This window comes from Neurospora tetraspora (genome assembly GCF_033439725.1).
Source record: "Neurospora tetraspora strain CBS 560.94 chromosome Unknown B0H65scaffold_2, whole genome shotgun sequence".
In the NCBI taxonomy this organism is placed as follows: domain Eukaryota; kingdom Fungi; phylum Ascomycota; class Sordariomycetes; order Sordariales; family Sordariaceae; genus Neurospora; species Neurospora tetraspora.
This window is the reverse complement of record NW_026944384.1, coordinates 5,956,688-5,976,804: the sequence shown is the minus strand read 5'-3', so window position 1 is coordinate 5,976,804 and position 20,117 is coordinate 5,956,688. Positions and strand designations below refer to the sequence as shown.

Below are 20,117 nucleotides of genomic sequence, written 5' to 3'. Positions count from 1 at the left end.
TTGTCTGTCGGTCTGTCATGAACTTTTTTACTTGCGACCTAAGGATACGGTGCTGACTTTTGCCGCTCACAGGTTCTCCCACTCGTACAACCTCCCACTCAATCACTTCTCGGTCACTGAAAGCACATCACCAGCATTTGGGATCAAACTTGAAGTCTAATAATTACATTACTCTACATAGTCTTCCATATGCTTGGAGGTCGATCTATCTAAGTTTCTAGGTTTTTTTACGCTTTTTAAGTTCTTTACCCTTTCTAGGCTGCATCATATATGTCATGCCATACTGCCATGCTCTAATATCGCCTGTATTCTGACATTGAAACAGCAAGGAAAGAAGAAAAAGAAATAGAACCTGATCTCGATATTCCATCCATGTATTGTTGTCGTTCCTTTCCCTTCACCGCGTTCTGCAAGATATTGTCAAGTATGGGTTTCTCACATTTCGAATCATCACGGTTCCCATACTTCGCAATATACCCTTGGACTGCCAAATTTCAACGTGGCTACGTCCGAGAGAAGCAGCCCGTAAAGCTACCAGAGCTGGATAGCACTTTGCCAGAAGCGAATCTAGATCCGGCCAAGCCGCGGTTGATAGGCCTGGGAGCGGGAGCCGGCGAAGGGGCCTCGACAACAGGAGCCGGCGGTTGGGCTTGGACAACAGGCGAGTTGGTACCACTGTAGCTTTCTGGTGTCGGACTGCTAGCCCACCTGGACCCAGCTAAACCAGGGTTGGCGGAGCTGTTAGGAGGAGCAGATTGCTGAGTGTGAGGAGGAGCCGGCACGGAGGAACTCTCTGGCACGGAGAAACTCTCTGGCGCTGGACTAATCGCAAAGCTAGAGCCAGCCAGTCCACGGTTGGCAAGACTGCTAGAGATAACCGGGGGCTCCACTTGAACAGGCGGTGCGTTGATAGAGCTCGGCTGCTGAGTAGGCGTGTCAGCAACACGCTGGGTTGCAAGAGGTGTCTGATCCTGAGGAGTCAGTCCTCCAATACACGAAGTATTGTTGGCGGGGGTGGCGGGCCGGTGATTAGGCACTGAAGTGGGTCTGTCGTTTTGCAGACCAGGTGCAAGGCGAGGAGCCACATGCTCAATGCTCTGATTAGAAGGCCTAGCAGAGAACATTTCTGCTAACTCGTCAGGAGTAGCATTGACTGGGGCCTGCGGATCAAGTTGTGCAAGCTCTCGAAGGGAAGCGCTAGACCAGAACCGAGGACCTGTAAAGGCTCCTTCAGTCTCAAGGCGATCACCAAGTCTAGCCCACAATGAGTGTCGGAGGCCACAAAGATTGGTATGTGTTGACGGAGGCCTGGTTGGCTCCGGGACGGCCAAAGAGATGAGCTCGGGTCCGCTGCGGATGTCTGCATCTACGTGCTCTTCATGGGATGGACTCGCAGTTGTCTCAAGGGAAACTACCGGTGTAGGCTCTTCGATCTGTGGCTCCTGGGCCTCTGCTTGCACATCTTGAGCCGTTGACTCGGAGGTAATGGTGGGCGTAGACTCTACGGTCTCTGAGGCCTCTGTTGCCATCACCCAGGCGTGACTGGCTAGGCTCCTGGAGAAATCAGGAGCCAGGAATGCAGCCGCTGGAAGCGGAGTGGCAGGCCTCGTGGCACGACTCGTGGCTGAAAGCGTAGCTTCCAAGCTCTGACAAGTCGAAGGAGGCTGGTTCCTCCTAGAGAACGCGGGCATAAAAGCCAGCTCATTGAGCCAGTGGGGAGGCTGCAAACGGTTATCGTAAAGTGACACCAAAAATGGACGTTGGTACACTTGACGACGTGTCTGTGTTGTCACTCCAGGGGGAGGTGGCCTGCTGGCTTCACGGGGAGTTGCTCTTGCGGTCTCAAGGGGAGGTCTGGGAGTTTCCGGGCGATTTGGCGGAGGATTAGGAGCTGATTGAATATCTTGGGCAGAATCCTCGGCACCCGAAGGCTGAAAGCCCCAGTTGCCCCAGACCTCCTTCAGAAGCTCTCGCTTGGTTGATTCATCGAGGCCGCATTCATCATCCATTGCTTGATCCGTCACGCACATTTGGAGTCCTTCGATCATCTGGGAAGCACCGCGCCGTGTTTTGTTCTTCGGCATATCACCCAATACTTTGATCAGGTTCTGCAACAGCAACCGGTATCTGTCGACAAATTCCTGCTTAATAACATGAAGCCCGTAGTTCTGTTCCGCGGCTTCAGATTGTGATTGCTGTGACGGAGACGTCGGCCGAAGGTTATTATCGACATGCCCAAGCTCATAGTCGATTGGATCAAGGGTGGAGAGAAGCTCTGTGGCTTCAGTTTGGGCTTGCTGTAGCTGAAGGTCATCGTCGACATGCTCAAGCTCGTACTCAATTGGATCAAGAGTGGAGAGCAGTTCCGCAGCTTCAGATCGAGCATACTGTGGCTGGACCGTCGATGGAACGTTGTCAAAAGTGTCAAGGTCAATCAGCGTACCAATCAGTGTCTCCTGGTTCTCTGCACGGTAGGCGGTGTTGACATTTGGTCCAATTGGTTGTCGTAGGACTGTGTCGAGATCTGGCGCAATTGATTGTTCTGCTCGAGCTTGAGGCACGGGGTTCTGGTTAGCCGGTGTGGAGGGTACATTCACGGTGCTTTGAGTTGCCTCTTGAATGGTAGCCTCCAACACCTGCCTGGAGCTTTCGTTGACCTGGTCCAGGTATTCGCCAGCCCGGAGACGCTTGAGAGTCTGATGAAAATCGTCCGCTGCCATATAGGCCTTGAAGTTGACTGTGTGACAGATGATATGACCTCCTGGACTCCTGAACATAATAACCAGTTCTCGGGACCTGGTATCAATGGAGTGGTGATAATATTGCGAAACAGGACATTGGCAGACCTGCTTGCCTTCGCAAGTCAACGTGAAGACTCCCATATGTGGTCTTCTGGCCGCGGAGAGATAAAGCATGGAAGGCACAGACGACCGGTTAGGCGGACGTGTCGGATTAGGAAAGTCAACTTCACATCTGAAGAGAACATTAGACAGCTCTGGCGAAAGTGGAGGAGATTCGTTGCCTGAAAAGGGAACAATATTCTCGTTGCCCACAGTCCGGAGCTGCTGACTTGCTGGGCCTTGTGCGGTAGGCGTTGACGGTCGCCGGATGCTAGCGGAGTTTTGGCGTGAACCATTTGGCGCAACAGTGTGGTTGACGGGAAGATGACGGGGTGCTTGACTAAGAGTTGTGCGAGGGGTAGACTGAACTGAAGTAGCCCGATGGGCCTCTTTGAAAGGCGCAGTGGACGTTGAACGAGATGCAACTCGATTCAGGGAAGAAGGGAGTGCTCGATTGGGAGGAACCAGTCGAGGGGGCTCTGGGTAAGCCAATGGGCAAGGAGGTGTAGGGGACGGTCGGTAATTCGGGGGGAATTGCCTGACCGGCTGAGCTTCATGATAAAGTACTCCGAGAGCGGATGTTCTCATGTCTTTGCCAATGTTGATTTTTCGGTTCGGAGGTATCTCGCGTCCGCGGCCATGGTATTGCTTAGCGATGCGGCTCTGAAGCTCGGGGTTCAACATTGGAGCACTGTCAAGACAAGGTCAGCGAGGGGTTTGACGCAGAACACACGCATATATCCAATGCTTAGAATCGATACGCACCGATGAGTCTCTCTGACGCCATGAACGATGCGGCTAGCCATAGCCCTGACTTCTTGCTGGCGGGTGGCATAGATTCTTCCGCCTCCCAGATCATCTAGTTCGCGGACAGCAATAGCGTCATCGTCGTTGAACAGACCTTGTCGCTGGGCCTCTGCCCACATGTCTGACACGCCGGGAGCAGGTTGAGGCATGGCAAGACGGAGGGGTCCCCGGCCATCATGACGACCATGACGAGGAGGAGGGTCAACATGCTCCAACGGCAGGTCCTCGACACGAGCAATGCCGAGATCATCCATCATGGCTTTTTCCAGAATAGCTTGTCTCTTCCGCTCCTCTTCGTCCTCGGCCGATTGGCCATTCTTGTCGCGGTCTTTCATGTTGGAGCCGCGACTAGGACCGCCTGGATTGGATGCCGCAGTGCTGTTTATCAGTCGTTAGTGATGCAGAAAGGTGAGCGCTCCTGTTGAGATACGCACGAAGTATTGTGCGTGTTCTTTGGACGCGCCCAGTCTCGGAAGTGTGACGTTGTATGCTGTCCGATGGGAAGTATTTGACGACGAGTCTGATGAATCGGGGGAGAAATTGTCAGTTTTGGATTCTAGTTTCGTGGGAGGGGGTCAAGGTGGTGCGGGAAGTAGAAAGCATGGTCATGTGAGCGGCAACTTCACGAGAAGGAGAACCTGACAGAACCTTGGGTGAAGGGTAAGAAGGACGGGAAGGTAGTGGAGTGAGCGGGTCCAGGTACGTCGTGCCTTCCCCTCTTGAGTGTGTTTGCTTGGGTAAATAGGGGATGATAAAGTACTCACGGAGCCCTTCCGCGGTTCGGAAAGTTAAGTAGAGCAAGAGGTACCTTGAGATACGGCGGGGACACCGTCTTGGCGAGTACTGATTGTGGCAGGAGTTACGTAGCTGAAGGAAGATTCCCAAGTTCCCAGCGGAGCGGGAGTGTCTCGACGGCTGGTGGGGAAGTAGCATCCAGATTGAGACGGTGGAGGGGTGGAAGTTGATATCTGTTCGAGGAGAAGGGACGAATGCGCTGCACCAGTAGCGGGGTGCCAAAGGAAATTGCTTGTCTTTCTTAAATCCATTCGGAGGGCAGGAAAGGCCAAAACTCCCCGTTAAAAGAAAGTCCGGGTCTAGTCAAGGTGCTATCGGGCAGGTGCAATGAAGATGTTTGTGGACAAGGAAATGGGTGTGAGGACTTCGTTGGTCTTCATCTCACGCCCCTTCAAGCTTGATTTTTTTTTAATCTAGCTGTGTAATCGTTTGGTGCCAGCGGTTTGGAATATCAGAAAATGGGCTCTACGGCAATGAGAAGTATCCTATCAGTCAGCGACAAGATCCTCATCATTCAGCAGCAATGCATCTCAGCAATTGGCTCACCGCGCGGCGGTTTGCTCGCCGGCTTTTGATTCTTGTTTGCCGTTGTGAACGATAAAGGACGAAATTCACAAAGAACGATTGTGCCTATCCAAGCGAGTAGAGGGGACTAGGAGACCATACATGTCAAAGTATATGGCATCGTACATAGGGAGCCTCAAGCAGAACGCATTCCGAGGCTATCGAGCTGACGTCTGTGCTTGTTGGTCTGACATGACAACTTCCTACAAAATGCCAGTACTGTCTATGCTGGTTTGTTTGTTAGATTGGTATCTACTCTAAATGACACTTGTCCCACCCAGTTCTAAACGTCCCCAGAATAATGTGAAATTCCTAAATATTGACGAAAAAAAATATCAATGGTGTCTAACCTTGCATACTGAAAGTAAAACCAGGTCTTCATCATCAAGACGGGGGGCTAACTGGATGTAGAAGCGCCTAGCTTGATAAGTTGACCATAGGTTTTGAACTAACTAACTTTCAAAGGGCGTGTTGTATCAGGCATACTACGCCCAGGCCTCATATCCAGATTGTCCGGATTCCCTTCAACAATGCGTCGTGGTATAAAGGCCAGGCATCAGAAACCAAGCCTTGAAAGGTTAAAGATACTTGGGACTTTGACGGCCAAGATTGACATGAAGTAAAACATGAGAAAGACGGACGAATATTGCGGCGTATCATTGTAAGAGAAAAGAAAAGCTGGCTGCTTGCAATGACATGCATGATCAAAAGGGGCGGCAAGTTGCAGAGAAAAGAAGCATTTGGCGGTTTTCAATTGCCAATGTATGCTCTGAGCATTCAGTGAAAATATGACATAAGAATGGAAACGGGTTGCCGCCGTTACGGGACTTTTTGATAGACCGAAAAGTTGCACAGCGATCGTAACAAGCACCGTAAAAGATGTTCGGGGATTCCATGAAGACAAGCTGGACAAAACGAAGGTGTCTGAAGGACTGGACGTGCAATTAAACACGTAAAAGCCTTCATATATCATCCCAAGATCTCGATATATGTCAGAGGAAAAGTTGCTACAAAAGCCAGACAAAATGTCATGGAACGGTAATGGAGTGACGTTGTTGACGACTTACACACAAAGGAGGCCGATTCAGGGGTAAAGCCGGGCGGGCACGTCAGGGTCAGGGTTAAGTATGGCAAACGGGCTCCCCACCAGCCATGCGCCATGCTCGAGCTAATTCCGGCTTCCCGTAAAAACAGGCCCCTGTCAGGAACGCAGGGATCTGCCAAGCCACGGCGGATCGTTTCGCGGGGACCAACGTCCACTTGTCCTCATCAACGAATGTCCGAATGGCATGCAAGGGAACGTCCAGTGTCTATCACCACCTTTTCTAGAACTTCTTTTCTTTCTTTGGTGTTTGGAGTAGCTTGAATCTCCATCACCTTTTCTATCAGCGGGGAGTGGATTTGTTCAACCGAACCGAACCCTCGCGAACCGGATAACGAATTAGCTGGGCGCATTCGCAATTTCCCCCGAAGACAAGAGCTACCTGCAGCGTAGCCTGTCCTTCCGGAACTGCTCACCATCTCTCGACGACATTCGCCCGATAAGACACCAATGCGGTAGCTGAAGCTTACGGACTTGTTGTGGATTGGGATCGAAAGAAATACGAGACGGGAAGCAGTGGTCGCTGTCACCAACAACGGCTTGGGTTGCCGCCCTGACAAGTGGCAGAGGAAGAAGGGGGACCAACGACGCCGGGACGGATTGCTGAATCGCATCCAGTCTCTCGACCACAAACCCAACCAAATATACCAGACGCAACCCCGATCACGATACACGCAAAAATGAACGGCTACGACGAGAAGCGTCAACTAGACGACGACGCCTTTGGCGCCAAGGGGGGTAGCATAGTCAGCGCCTTTGACGCTTTCCGTACGTCTCTCTTTCTCCCATCCCTCCCCATCTCCCCAGGCAGCACCAACTAACAACATGTCTCTCCCAAACAGCCAAATCAAAACCCCAATACGTAACCCGCACCACCGCCGGCGGCAAATGGACCGTCTTCGTCACCCTCATCTCCTTCATCCTCTTCTGGTCCGAAGCCTCTCGCTGGTGGCGCGGCTCGGAATCGCACACCTTCGCCGTCGAAAAGGGCGTATCCCACTCCCTCGACATCAACCTCGACATCGTCGTCAAAATGAAGTGCCAAGACATCCACATCAACGTGCAAGACGCGGCGGGCGACCGGATCCTGGCCGCTTCCAAGCTGCACCGCGACCCGACGGTTTGGCAGCACTGGGTCGACAACAAGGGGATTCATAAGCTGGGACGGGATGCGCACGGGAAGGTGGTCACGGGGGAGGAGTATTTGCAGGGGCATGACGAGGGGTTTGGAGAGGAGCATGTGCATGATATTGTGGCGTTGGGGAGGAGGAGGGCCAAGTGGGCGAGGACGCCGAGACTTTGGGGTGCGACGCCGGATAGCTGTAGGGTTTTTGGAAGTCTGGAGTTGAATAAGGTCCAGGGCGACTTTCATATTACGGCCAAGGGACATGGGTATATGGAGTTTGGACAGCATTTGGATCATTCTGGTTTGTCTTTTACCTTTTTCTTTTCCTCCCTCCCCCTTCTTACCTTCAGCAACAGCTAACAGTGACCGAAAAGCATTCAACTTCTCCCACATAATCTCCGAGCTCTCCTACGGCCCCTTCCTCCCCTCGCTCGTCAACCCGCTCGACCAAACCGTCAACATCGCGTCCGCAAACTTCCACAAGTTCCAGTACTTCATCTCCGTGGTCCCCACCGTCTACTCCTCTTCGGGAAAATCCATCGTCACGAACCAGTACGCCGTCACCGAGCAATCCCAAGAGGTCACGGAGCGCATCATCCCGGGCATCTTTGTCAAGTACGACATTGAGCCCATCTTGCTGAATATCGTCGAGGAGCGGGATTCCTTCTTGGTGTTTCTGATCAAGGTCGTTAATGTCATTAGCGGTGCGCTGGTGGCGGGCCATTGGGGGTACAGGATTAGTGATTGGTGTCAGGAGGTGTGGGGGAAGAGGAGGAGGAGGGCCGGGGGGCCGAGTGAGGGGATGTTGGGTGGGAAGGGGGGGCAGGAGCGTGATGAGTAGGTGGGTAAAATATGGGGGGTGGAGGATAGGTAGAGAGAGAGATATAGACGGATGTAGAAGAATGCTTTCTTTGTTTTTCGTGTTTGATATCAGATGGGCGTGTAAAGAATCGTGGTCAGACGTTAAGATTGAGTTCGAAAGATCTACAGAGTTTCAGGTTCTTGCGGCGTTGGTAGCGTCTATATCTGCATGTTTCGTTGTTTCGTCTTATGTCTTGTCAGTTCCTGCCGTTGTTAGTGCGAGTGCCGTTAAGGTTCGGTAAGGTTCGTCCTGTTGAAGGTCGTACCCTCCAGGCTTAGAACGACGATCAACGAGCCTAAACCGACCTCATGCCCCTTTAACCGGCGTTAGTAGGCGATTAACCGCCTATCCTACCCAGCCATGTTGCATATCAAAGGTCCTTGTACCACATCTTTCACAAACGGGACGGAACCAGTCAAGATTTAACTTTCTTCATTTCTTCCGGGTATACAGACGCTTCTAAAAAGACGCTGAAGAAATCTCTATACACATAACAACATCCCCTCCGGGGAGTGTATGTTGATGAAACCGAAAACGCCCAAATATGCCGTTCTTCTTTTTCTTCCCTGCATGCTTTTGTGCTCTTTTTGCTTTTGAAATGCAAGAGATTCCGCTTTTTTTGTATGGTTCCATGCCCTGGCAGCATCATATGCATACCAGACGTCGTCATCCGTACGTTTGTTGTTTTGTTGTTGTTTTTCAGTTCTCTGAACCTCCTCCACGCCGTCCCCGTCCCCGTATAAGAGCTTGATGGTTTGATGGCTGATGAAAGCCAAAAGGAGCGAGCGAAATTTACTCGCGCTTGGCTTCATCATCCTGCTCTCTCTTCCTCTTCTGGCCAGCGGCAGCCTCATCCCTGTTTGTATCAATTGTCCGTGTGAATAATCCTGCTCTTTTCCAACTCTTTTTGCAAAGCAACGCTCGGTTCAAAAACGATCAATTGGCAACAAAACAGCAAAGAAAATCCAGGAATCCAAAAGGGGGTTAGGTCGAAAAACTCGCTCGCTCGCTAGGGTCGGTGGTCCAAGGGGGGTATCAGATCGCTGGGTGGGTTTATTGGGTAGGCTTACTCCTCGTTGATGACGATACCCCACTCGTGCTGCTCGTTGCCGTACATGATGTCCCTCATCCAGGACTTGATCTTGGCGGTGTAGACGCCGGAGTCGTTCTCGCCGAGAGGGATGTGGACGTCGGTGCCGCGGTGGTGGATCTGGGAGACGGGGGCGATGAAGAACTGTTTACGACATGGTTAGTAACGTGCTGGACAGAAAGATCAACCATGGGGGGACAATAACATACAGCAGTACCGGCGGCGAAAGCCTCGACGATGCGGCCCTCCTTGTCAGCCTCGATGACCTCATCGATGGTGTAGCGGCGCTCGACAACCTCGACCTCCTCAGCAAGGCGGGTCTTGGCGAGCTCGACAACGGAGCGGCGGGTGACACCGTCAAGGATGAGCTTGTCGTCGAGAGGAGCAGTCAGGAGCTGGAGCTTGCCGCCCTCAGACTCCTTGGCGCGCCAGAGGATGAAGAAGTTAGAAGCACCGGCCTCAGTGCAGTAAGCCTCCTGGCCGTAGAGCCAGAGGATCTGGTGGAAGCCGCGGGCCTTGGCCTCGTTGGTGGCGAGGAGGGAAGGGCCGTAGTTGGCACCGACCTTGGCGTAGCCGAAACCGCCAACCCAAGCGCGGACCATATCCTCGGGGTTGGTGTGAAGGCGCATGCCACCGGCGGGGCTGTCCAGGATAGGCATGAACGAGGCGGTGATGAAGAGGAGGGCCTCCTTGGGGGCCTGGACGCCGAGCTGGGACTGGGTGCCGATGACAGCGGGGCGGATGTAGAGGAAGGAGCCGGGGCGGGTCTTGGGGAGCCACTTGGCGCCATCGACGGCGACGAGCTTGGCGATGAGCTTCTCAACCTCGACGGGGTCGAAGCCGGGGAGGGAGATACGGAGGGTGGACATGAGCAGGCGCTTGGCGTTCAGGTTGGGGCGGAAGAGGCGGAGCTTGCCATCGAAGCCGCGGAAGACCTTGAGACCCTCGAAGCACTCGGTAGCGTAGTGGAGGACGGAGGCGGTGGGGTGGAGGGAGATGGGGCCTAAGGGCTTGAGCTCGGGGACGCCCCAGCCGGACTTGACGTTCCAGGAGACGGTGACCATGTGGTCGGTGCAGATAGTCTCGTCGCCGGCGTTGGCGGTGGCCTCATCGGGGACCTGGCGAGCGTTGGGGTCGGCGAGGGTGACGACGAGCTTGGAGGCATCGAGCTCCTGGACCTTGGGGGCATCGGAGGTGCCGTTGATGATGGCGTTGGCCTCCTCGATCTTGTTCTCGAGGGCAACGGCAGCAAGGTCCTCCTTGGGGGGTTCCGAGTGAGACACCATTTTGAATTATTAGGGGTGTAGTGGTACCGGGTATGGGATGGTATGAAGAGAGAGTATAGAGAAAAGAGAGATATATTAGAGATGGGGAGAAAGTTTTATGAGACGGCAACGCCACGCGAGAGAGGGATAGAAAAGCAATCTAGATAAGAACTCAAAACTGCCAGCTCCTGGGCCAGATACGGGACCGATAACAAAGGCCGGGATCACTCGTGGACGGGAGTCATTCTTTTCTTCCCTGACACTGTCCGGGTGGTACGTAAAGTTACAGAAAGCTTTATGTTTGCGCGGCGCGCGCAGGGGCAGCTGACCCATTGACCAATGGCGTTACGGGTGCGAGACAGATTGGGACAAACCGTTAACCGACTGGACATCAGGTTTGGGGATTTGAGATGTGGGTAAAAAGAAACGGCGCACGTGGAATTGTGGCTGTCCGCGGCCTTGGTACGTACGGCCTGGAAAAAAAGCGATATGCCGCAGATATGCGCACCTTACAACATGTCTCTTCAACCTCTTTTGGGATATTTCCGTCGTGACTCCCGTGACTCCCACGTTGTTCGTCCACATTTGTCTAACCCGCTGCCACGCTCGTTTCAGTAACACGAGATTTAGAAGGTCAGTCATGCAGATTCCGAGCACCGAAGACGGAGGCGATAATTTACCTGACATTGTAAAGACGTTGAGTCATGGAGGTCGAATTTACGTGTATCAAGTTCGAACGAACCCTTGCCAAGTTGGCAAATTGGGTCCACATTGGCACGCCCCTTCATTCAATCCTCGAAACTCCAACAAGAGTCATCATCATCACCATCAATGAAAACAACGGAGGAGTCATTCCAGGTACGTAAGATCACCAGAATGATCTATCCGATGCGACGCAGTGTAAGATGCGGTGTAATGCAACGAATTGCAGCTTGGAATTCCCATCACCCAAAAGCGCGGAATTTGACCCCTTGACGTCAATTGGGCCGCGAGTAGCCGTATATACGCGGTATCTTGTGATAAGATAAGAAATGCGCCAAGAAAAGAACCAAGGCCGCCATTCCCATTGTCTGGAGCGAGGTCCGCCGATTGGTTGCCCTTGTTGTCACGGGATTTTACAGTGATGGTACCGGGACCGATCGGGCTCGGCGGCAGCCAAACATTGGAGAGCACCGGGGCTGACGCGGCAGATTTCACGGCGGAGCGCGGGGTGGTGGGGCCAGACGGGATTCACCTTTGGCCGCCGACAAGTGACCGGATGGAGACGCCCTGGGCAACTGACTCCGATCAAAAAGGTCGCCGCACCCGGGTCGGCCAACCTCCGTTGCCTGGTTGCCTTGCTTGTGTGATCAGTTGTACGGCAAAAAGCGACCAACACCCAAGTGCCATCTACCTGGGATCGGACATAAAAAAGACTGAGCACAGCTTTTGGTCACAACTGATCACAGCTTCCATGTTTCAACCATCTCACCGAAACACAGAAAGTCGGGTTTCATGTTTTTCTTGGACAACCACTCCCATCCTCTCACCACCTTCCGGCAACATCTCTTCACCTCAGCCGACCCCTTAGTTCCTGTTTGCTTCCGTCATGTCCACGGCCTCTACGAGAATGCGTTCAACACGTGTACCAAATCCACTCCGCCTTCGGTTGCTTAGCTGCTGCTGGCCGCGCCAATGACTGCGTCGACTTGCTGTTGCTCTCACCACCAATGAGACAATCTCTGCAACTCCTGGCTCCATCGTGTCGCACAAGGACAAGTATTGGATTTGTCTGGATTTGCTTGCTAGTGCTAGCTTGTCGCATGAACCGCTGCCAACTGGCGCCCTTACCCATCACTCGGAAACACAGGAACAAACGGGTACGCGCTCATCGCCTGTCCATTGGTTGTGAACAGGAGACAACAGATGTTCTGGATGGTCTTGTTGGCACGAAAAAGGCTGGGGTGCCCATGATAATCGAGGCCAATTCAGGGGCACGCCAGCCTCGAGTATTTACAGAGTCGCTTGACTTTGCTTTTTTCTTACCAAACCGTTCTCCGGGCGCCTCACCCGTTCTCTATGACTGCCGATTACGGGTAAAATCTATGTCATCTCATCGAGTGATGCCAAATGGCATACAGCCAGCGCAAAAGCTGGGCTGCATGGTTGTATGATTGCTGATTGGCTTCCCCAACATGATAGCCATTACGGATGGGATCCCAATGGCCCATCGCGATGAGTTTTGACCTAAACCTGCCCGAGGCCACTTCTCCAAAACCACTCAGACCCTCTCCTTCTCGCAGGATTCTTTAGTCCATTTCAAGTGATTGGATTTGCTGTCACCTTACGATATATACTTGTTGGCACATAGCGCTTTAGCCGGCACCCCTACTTTTGTATCCTACCCTAAACCATCCTTATCGGTCAAACAAAAAGGCAGAAAAGGAACCATCAGCGCCATGTCCAAAGAACCAAGAGAGTCAAGCAGGCATCGTCATAGAAGGGACTCCTTCACATCCGTTCTCTCGTGGGCAGGGTTACAGCCAAGATCCAGCCTTACCAAGACATCCACAGCATCTTCTTCGTCCGACTCATCACCACCATCCCCATCCCACCATGGCCTGTCAAGGGGTCGTAGGCACAGTTCCAGTGCCGATGATAAAAAGAAGTCACGTAGACGCTCAATGGCTTTACGGAGATTCTCTATATCAGTCCCCGGTGCTGCCGCCGTCGACGAAGACGGTCTCACTAAGACCAAGCTTAAAAAGGCCCCTTCCTGGACGCTGGACAATAAGGCATCGGAATCTTCTTCCAGGACGTCCACCAAGGCCGCATCAACAGACGCCGTCAACCAGACAAATGCATCAGCATCAAAGATCTCTGACCAAAACACATCAGCGGTCAAAGAAGAAGCTTCCAACGGGGACCATTCCGAAGAAAAAGCTAGCAAAGAGAAGCTCACAAGGTAAGCTCCCCTTATAAACATATCAATGGACATAATGTCATTAACACGGCCCTAGTCCAACCCAACAACTTCCCTTGCCTCCCCCACCAAAGCCCAAGTCAATCCTCCGAGTCGCCAGTCCAGATGGACGGAAACCACCACCACGCAAGATCCCTTGCTTTTCGACCACGCTCCCAGAGTATGATCCCAGGAAGCCCACAGCAGACCACGCCTGTCTTGTGCCTCTACCGGAGTCTAGCTTAACCTCCATTACCGGCTCGGTATCTTCGTCAGAATCATCCGTCTGCAGGCCTGGAAAGCATGGAGCCGCCACCGTTCGATTCGCCACGGCAACGGTGCACAGGGTTGAGGTCGGACCCGGACGTCGGTTCCTCCCAGTGAAGCGCAAGAGCAAGAGCACAGTCACCTACATCTCCCGCTTTGACGACGAAAACTCCCTCAAGAAGAACCTCACGAGCCCGACGAAACAACGAAGGCATCGGGCGAACCAAGCAGCGATGGGGCGGTACTGGCAAAGAACGGAGGAAGAGGAGGCTCTAGAACGGGAAGAGGCGCGGAAGAGAGCTGAGCAAGAAGCCGAACAGTATCGAGCCGAGCCTTCTAGTCCCCCTGATCCGGATCTTATCAGCAAAAATGGCACAACACCACCCAGTCCGGAATTGGCTGCGACGGATGATAAGCTCGAGGAGATATATGTGGATGACGAGAAGCCAGAGTCTGACAGCCCGCGGAGAGCGAAGAGGGATGCGTCTCCGGCTTCATACAGGTCGTCAAGCCTCAACCTGGCATTGCCTGCGCCCGAACCTGACACAGGCTTCCCGTCTGACGATTTGACATTGGAAGAAGAGCTGGAAGCACAGCAGGAGAATTACAAGGCAGAGCCGGTACACATCAATATCAGGATTGCAGCAGCAGAAACCGGAGATTGGCCCTTGGCTGACCTGGAGTCTGAACAAATTCATCAAGAAGTCCAGACATTGCTGGAGATCAAGACACCGAGGGGAATCGTCTTGTCACCGATTGCAGAGGAATTCGCCATTGACGACGAGGAAGAGAGTGACAGCGGCAGCGGCAGTGATAGTGATAGCGAGCTCCTAGAAGAAACCACCGGGACCGACGCCTACCAGGAACCCGAGGAACACACGCCACTAACAATGCCCCCAACACCACCACGCCAGTCAACCGCTCTACTCCTATCGGAAGAACCCGAAGAACAAATCACCACCCAGGAAGACTCCACGGACGACGACAACGACACTTCGCCTTCAAGCTTTCTCACCCCAGAAAACCAAAGCCTCGGACAAAAATGGTCCAGCCCCCGCCTCCGTCCCACCGTTAATAACGTCCCCTCCAAGCGCCACAACAACACCCACACCCATCATGTCCCCTCACCACCCGCAACTCCTCCAAAGAAACAACACCCCTCGCCCAAAATCCCCGCCTTCACCATCCCCATCCTAATCCCCAAAATCACCATCGGCGAGAAGGACGATAATCAGGGGCATAAACGGTCTTCGTCGTGGGGACACAGACGATCGTCGTCCTCCTCCTCGTCTTTGTCTGATAAGAACGACAAGAGAAGCGGGTCGCCAATGGGGAAGGGGAGTAGTAGTGATAGGGAGTCGTCTCCGGGGAGGTCGAATAGGTTGCATTTGTCGGGGAGGAGGAAGAAGACCTCGAGTCGGTCGAGTTTTGGGGAGGAGGGGTCGAAGAGTCATCATGGGCATGGGCATGGACATGGACATGGGCAGCATGGGGTGCATGGGGTGCATCATACCTCTAAGCAGTCTATTGCTGTCTAAGTTGGGGAAACAGACAGGAACCTGACCTCCACTCCCCAACGGGTAACTGCCATTACCTCATTTGCGTGTTTTGCTCGCGAGGTTCGATCGATAATCTGGATACAACTGGTCATCAACCACGAAACTCGGGGAACGCTCTTCACATTTCACGTTTTTTTTTTTTTTCCCACGTATTTTGTCAACGAAGTAATGAGTAATGGTTTTAACGAGGGAGCATGAAATTACCTAGCATAGCATGAAACAGCATTATATAGCATAGATCATCATATAGGGACGAAGGACCAAGAATGGTAATTGCGTCCCGCTAGCATAGAATAGAGAAATTGAATCGAAAGATCCGAGACGGATAAAGTGACCGTATAGCTGGAAAAAGTGAGACCGTATCTAACCCAAAGGAGAAGTGCACTCAACCTGCACCAACCGCCACGACCACCACCACCTCCTATCGTCATTTTCAATTGCACCAAAAAGCATCGAATTCAGAAGAGATTGTCATCGAATGTCTTCAAGTGCTGCCCTGATTTCTATTTAGCTTTTGAAAGTGTCGTAGTGTATACCCAAAGTGGGAAATTGGAACGGTTTAGCGGGTTGACTTAATAGGTCTAGTAGTAGGTAGGTAGACTTTAGCCCTAAGTTCCCGTCCACCGGGCCCCTTTAGCAACCGATTTAGAAAAGAGAAACGGCGATAGAAATTGAATTTAAAAAACTACGGAGATCCATCCTTCTTTTGACTATCGATTTTCATTCTCCGTCGCGGTCGCGTACATGTGCGAAGACACAGATCGTCGGTCTTTGGCTGTGGTGTAAAGCGTATCTCCTTTAGGTTAGATACGGTTACTCTATCCGATTACACGGTCACTTTATCGGCCTCGGAAAGATCGAAACCATTATACACTTCATATACACTTTAGGGACTGTCGGCCAAAGACGAACCCCGTTGGTTGAAAGGCTTAACACGCTCCTGCTGCCACTCTGCTTTGGTATTCAAGCTTGGAGCTAATCGACAGTGGGGACATTAAGAACAGTTTTCCTACCTCTGCTCGGTACAGGATGAAGTTACCATCTACGTCTACGACGTTCCTCACCAACAGCTCAACCGAGACACACATCATCAACTTCAACTTCCACCTCCTTCGAAATGCTATATAAACATTAAGACCTGAGAAAATGTCTAGAGTGACTAGATACCTAGCTAACTAACAGAATGGTATCTTGTGTTCTAATGAAACTTCGTGCTTCCTTCCTCCTCCGCCTTGGCCTTTGCTTCCTTCCTTGACGTATTTGTGAGACGTCCTTGCTTTGTGCCTTGCTTTCTTTTCCTTGCCAAGGTGATCCTGATGTGAGAGTATGTCTGACAGCTTTCCCTGCCACAGGATAATTATATATGGGACACGTTAGATAAGGTCCCCCTATATGAACAGTCCCGCCGCGGATGTCAGAGATGATCCCGCCACGAACCAAGAGAGAAACCCCTCCTTAATCCGCGTATGACAAGACAAGACCCTCCAGTCCTCTCACCCATCACTCCTCACTCTAGACTTCCCTGACTTCCACTACCACCAATATTCGAAATCTTCCTCCTCAGCTCCCTAAAGCTCATCATCGAGCTTTTCCTAGCCAAATTTGGTGTCCTGCTACCCTGGCTCGCCCAACTCGGTGACCTCGACGGAGGAGGACCAAGGGGACCAATAGGACCAATGGGAATGTGGCCAAAAGGACTACTCCTCGGGGTCGTCCCGGCCGTAGTCATCCTCCGAGGGGGAGGTGGTGGACTGGACCCGAGTACCTCGACAAGGCTCATCACCTCGGATGCGCCGTCAGTATCGTCGTCGTTGCCGACAAGAACGAAGGTGTCGTCGAAAGTGTCGTCGTCATCATCAGAGACATCAGAGGGCTCATCCACCTAGGAGTACCTCTTGCTCTTATGACTGCCTTTGCCGCTGCCGCTCTCGTTGCTGCTTTCCACGACCCTGTCTAGGGTTTTGGCTCGTTCTGCTAAGGGGGCGGTTTCCCTGTGTTGTGAATAATTAGCTCGGTGTTCCACTTCGTATGGTTGGTCGTTCGTTCGGTCATTGTTTCATAGCAGTTCGGTTGCGTTGTGTTGCGTTTTGGACATGGATGGATGGTAAGCCCCCTTTGGACCCCTAAAGCGTCCTCGGCGTCTGTCTTTTCGAGGTCCGTAGGTTGGCGGACAGGCAGGTAGTACATGTAAGTGTAAAATGGATAAGGATGAATGAAACCACACCAGAACCTCTCGCGAAGCCAGTGTAAGCAAAAAAAAAAAAAAAAAACTCTTAAGCGTCAAAACACTATAGCCCCCGGTCCCCTCTTTTTCCTTTGCCCTGCTCAATACTTTTGGTCCCACACGTAAGCCTGCCAAAAACGAAACATAATCAAAAGAGAACATCGCCAAAAAAAAAAAAAAGCGAACATCACACATCAACAACGTCAAAACAAACATCAACATCACAGACATCACGCATCGCGCAAAGAAACACTCACATCAACCCCCCCAAAACAACTCTCCCCACCGCTCCCACCTCCCCCCTGACTCCTGCTCGACTCTGCTCCTCAAACTCCTTGATGACACCCTGAACAATAATCTTGCGGATCTTGGCGTCCGCCTTGGTGAACAACTCGGCCACCGTGCCGTTACACTCTCTGGCCGTAGGTACCAAGGACAGCAGCCTCGTATAAGTATCGATCAAAACGTCGCATAGCGTCGCAAAGGTTTCGAAGAAATCCGGGTCAAACGGTAGATTAGGCGTTAATAAGAGCGCGTACTCCTCTCCCGGAAGCAGCTCGGTTTGCTCGGCTGGCGAGAAGGAGATGGGTGCTGGGGAGTTGGCTGACGATGTTGTTGGCTGTGCGGTTTGACCCGAGGACGGGGCGCCGGCGACGGTGGAGGCTGCTGTTGATGATGGGGCAGTTGATGTTGCTGAGGTGGAGGAGGGGATGCCGCTACTGCTTGTTGATGTGGTCTTTTCTGTGAAAGTTGAAGTGTTCCCCACGCCCGAATTGGTGGTGGTGTGGGTGAGCATAGACTCGTCAAAGGTACCCGTGTGGGAGGGGACGGATTCAAGGGCGTAGCCAAAGTCGTTGGGGTCGTTCCCGTTGGCCGTAGGTGGTGGGATGGGCATCGCTGGAGTGCTGGATCCGTTCACGGTGGTGCTGCTGCTGCTTCCTCCCATGCCGGTAGCACTACTTGATCGTCTTGTTTTGGTGCTGGGCGTAGCTCGTCGGAACATTTGCGGGATGCGCGCGCGTGATAGGGAACTGGTTGACGCTGTGCCATTTTCCGAGTGTAGTTGTTGGAAGGAGTCGAACTCGGCTAGGAGGTGGTTCAGACTTCGCAAAAAGTCGGTAGGATTGTTGCAGTTGAGATCGAGCACGGTGGGTAGTGACAGACCCAAGAGAAGATAGTTGGTTGCCCTTCTGCCTAGTTTGCTGCTATTAAAATAAGGCATCTTTTGTAAGTCGGGCTTGTCAAAGAGGATAGTGTTGAACCAGTAAATACGGCCTTCGTGACTGCGAAAAAGGAGACATGGTCAGCATGTGATCTGGGCTCTTTGACGTGATGGGGAGATGTACGCTTTCCGCAGATAGTCCAAGGTTGATATCCTCTTGTTCGCCGTCTCTTGTATACGCGCGTGCACCTCTCCCAGCTCGCTATGGGGCCCAGGAGCCACCATAGCGGGAGGCGCTAACTGTGTGGTACTTGGCCCGAAGCCATTCACAGGCGTAGGAGCGCCGCGGCTCAACATCCTCGAGAAGTTGACAGTCTCGGTAGCAGACGGCGGAGAGAGTACGGCGTCGGTCAGTCGCGAGGCGGCAAGCGCAATACCGGGGACCGGAGGGATCGAGTTGGAGCTGAAGGAGCCGTGGCTGGCGACGAGATGAAGTGGAAGGGACGGTTTTCGGGATAGACTGCTTGAGGTCGGTGTCACTGCAGCTCCGCTGCCAGGGCCATTTCCCCCTGGGGCTCCGGATGTCGATACCTGGGACGAAGCTGTGCGACGATGTCTGTGTATGAGGGACGAAAGGGACGGCTTGCGACCGAATGAAAGCTGGCGATCGCGATTCTCGCGTTTGGGATCTTTGGCGTCCTTGTGGAGGACCTTGTGCTGGCGGGGACCTGGCCCTGGACTTGGGAGCGTCGAGCCAGCGGCGCTATTCCCGTTGGTGCTGGCGCTAGCCTGGCTAGTGCTGGACCTGGGGGTTTTGTAATCGGCGACGGCTGTGATTGGCGAGTCCAGCACTGCAGTTGATGATGCCGATGATGGAAGTGGTGGTATTAACTCGGTTAACGGTGCCGGTAGTGTTGACTGCGGTGGTGGTTGCCCCTGTGCATCCAGATGTGCCTGGTGTGCCTGTGCCTGAACGTGTCCCTGTAGCTGCACCCCTGACGGCGATAGAGCTGCACCTGAAGATTGGTCTCCAGCTGAAATTGGAATTGGATTCCACTTGGGGTCTCCGCCAGCAGCAGCGCCCGAACTGGTCCCCGGTCGCGATCTCCCAAACGACGGTTTATTCCGGGGGACCGGGGGAGGAGCACCTTCCCCCGGAGGAGATGAAGGATCGAGGGGATCGATCATGTCGTTATCGCCATTGCCATTGCCATTGCCATTGCTCTTTCTTCTTTTCCCTCCTTCTCCTCCAAAAGGTGACGAGAAAAAGGGAGTCGCGTGTGTCGTCGGACTGGTTCGCTGCATGTCTCACACTTTATTTTGCTCCTGATAAATATTGGCAATTGTCATTGACCCGTCAGCCCATCCGCTGTGCATCCCCGCAAGGGATCCTCGGCAGGCCACATTCGATGCTGTGGATATCCAGACGTCGTCGTTCACATGGGATATTCGTTGGTTGTCGCAGGTCTGGAAGAGAGAATATTGTTTTGGATATGTGTAATGATCTTGCCTT

At 52.8% G+C, this 20,117-nt stretch overlaps 6 protein-coding genes across 6 annotated transcripts; 3 read left to right on the top strand and 3 right to left on the bottom strand.

Annotated features, from left to right (window-relative positions):
- Positions 1–68: 68 nt before the first annotated feature.
- Positions 69–4,274, bottom strand: B0H65DRAFT_139746 (uncharacterized protein). Its single transcript, XM_062820917.1, has 3 exons — positions 4,082–4,274; positions 3,606–4,025; positions 69–3,531 (listed from the first exon to the last, which is right to left on the bottom strand). The coding sequence occupies exons 2-3, from the start codon at positions 3,980–3,982 to the stop codon at positions 504–506; spliced, it is 3,405 nt and encodes a 1,134-aa protein (XP_062685220.1). The 5' UTR covers positions 3,983–4,025; positions 4,082–4,274; the 3' UTR covers positions 69–503.
- Positions 4,275–6,478: 2,204 nt separating this feature from the next.
- On the top strand, positions 6,479–8,327 carry B0H65DRAFT_139637 (endoplasmic reticulum vesicle transporter-domain-containing protein). The gene is made up of 3 exons (XM_062820915.1): positions 6,479–6,876; positions 6,951–7,535; positions 7,609–8,327. The coding sequence occupies exons 1-3, from the start codon at positions 6,789–6,791 to the stop codon at positions 8,073–8,075; spliced, it is 1,140 nt and encodes a 379-aa protein (XP_062685219.1). The 5' UTR covers positions 6,479–6,788; the 3' UTR covers positions 8,076–8,327.
- A 540-nt stretch (positions 8,328–8,867) lies between these two features.
- B0H65DRAFT_139617 (aminotransferase) lies at positions 8,868–10,634 on the bottom strand. Its single transcript, XM_062820914.1, has 3 exons — positions 9,396–10,634; positions 9,167–9,330; positions 8,868–8,952 (listed from the first exon to the last, which is right to left on the bottom strand). Exons 1-3 carry the CDS (start codon positions 10,470–10,472, stop codon positions 8,889–8,891), a joined length of 1,305 nt encoding a protein of 434 aa, XP_062685218.1. The 5' UTR covers positions 10,473–10,634; the 3' UTR covers positions 8,868–8,888.
- Positions 10,635–11,980: 1,346 nt separating this feature from the next.
- On the top strand, positions 11,981–12,814 carry B0H65DRAFT_139597 (uncharacterized protein). The gene has a single exon (XM_062820913.1). The coding sequence runs from the start codon at positions 12,161–12,163 to the stop codon at positions 12,602–12,604; it is 444 nt and encodes a 147-aa protein (XP_062685217.1). The 5' UTR covers positions 11,981–12,160; the 3' UTR covers positions 12,605–12,814.
- B0H65DRAFT_139593 (uncharacterized protein) lies at positions 12,748–15,320 on the top strand. The gene is made up of 2 exons (XM_062820912.1): positions 12,748–13,395; positions 13,451–15,320. Exons 1-2 carry the CDS (start codon positions 12,890–12,892, stop codon positions 15,195–15,197), a joined length of 2,253 nt encoding a protein of 750 aa, XP_062685216.1. The 5' UTR covers positions 12,748–12,889; the 3' UTR covers positions 15,198–15,320.
- Positions 15,321–17,695: 2,375 nt separating this feature from the next.
- Positions 17,696–19,909, bottom strand: B0H65DRAFT_418489 (uncharacterized protein; the record flags this gene model as incomplete). Its single annotated transcript, XM_062824146.1, has 2 exons — positions 17,696–18,725; positions 18,789–19,909. 2 exons carry the CDS (start codon positions 19,907–19,909, stop codon positions 17,696–17,698), a joined length of 2,151 nt encoding a protein of 716 aa, XP_062685215.1.
- Positions 19,910–20,117: the final 208 nt, after the last annotated feature.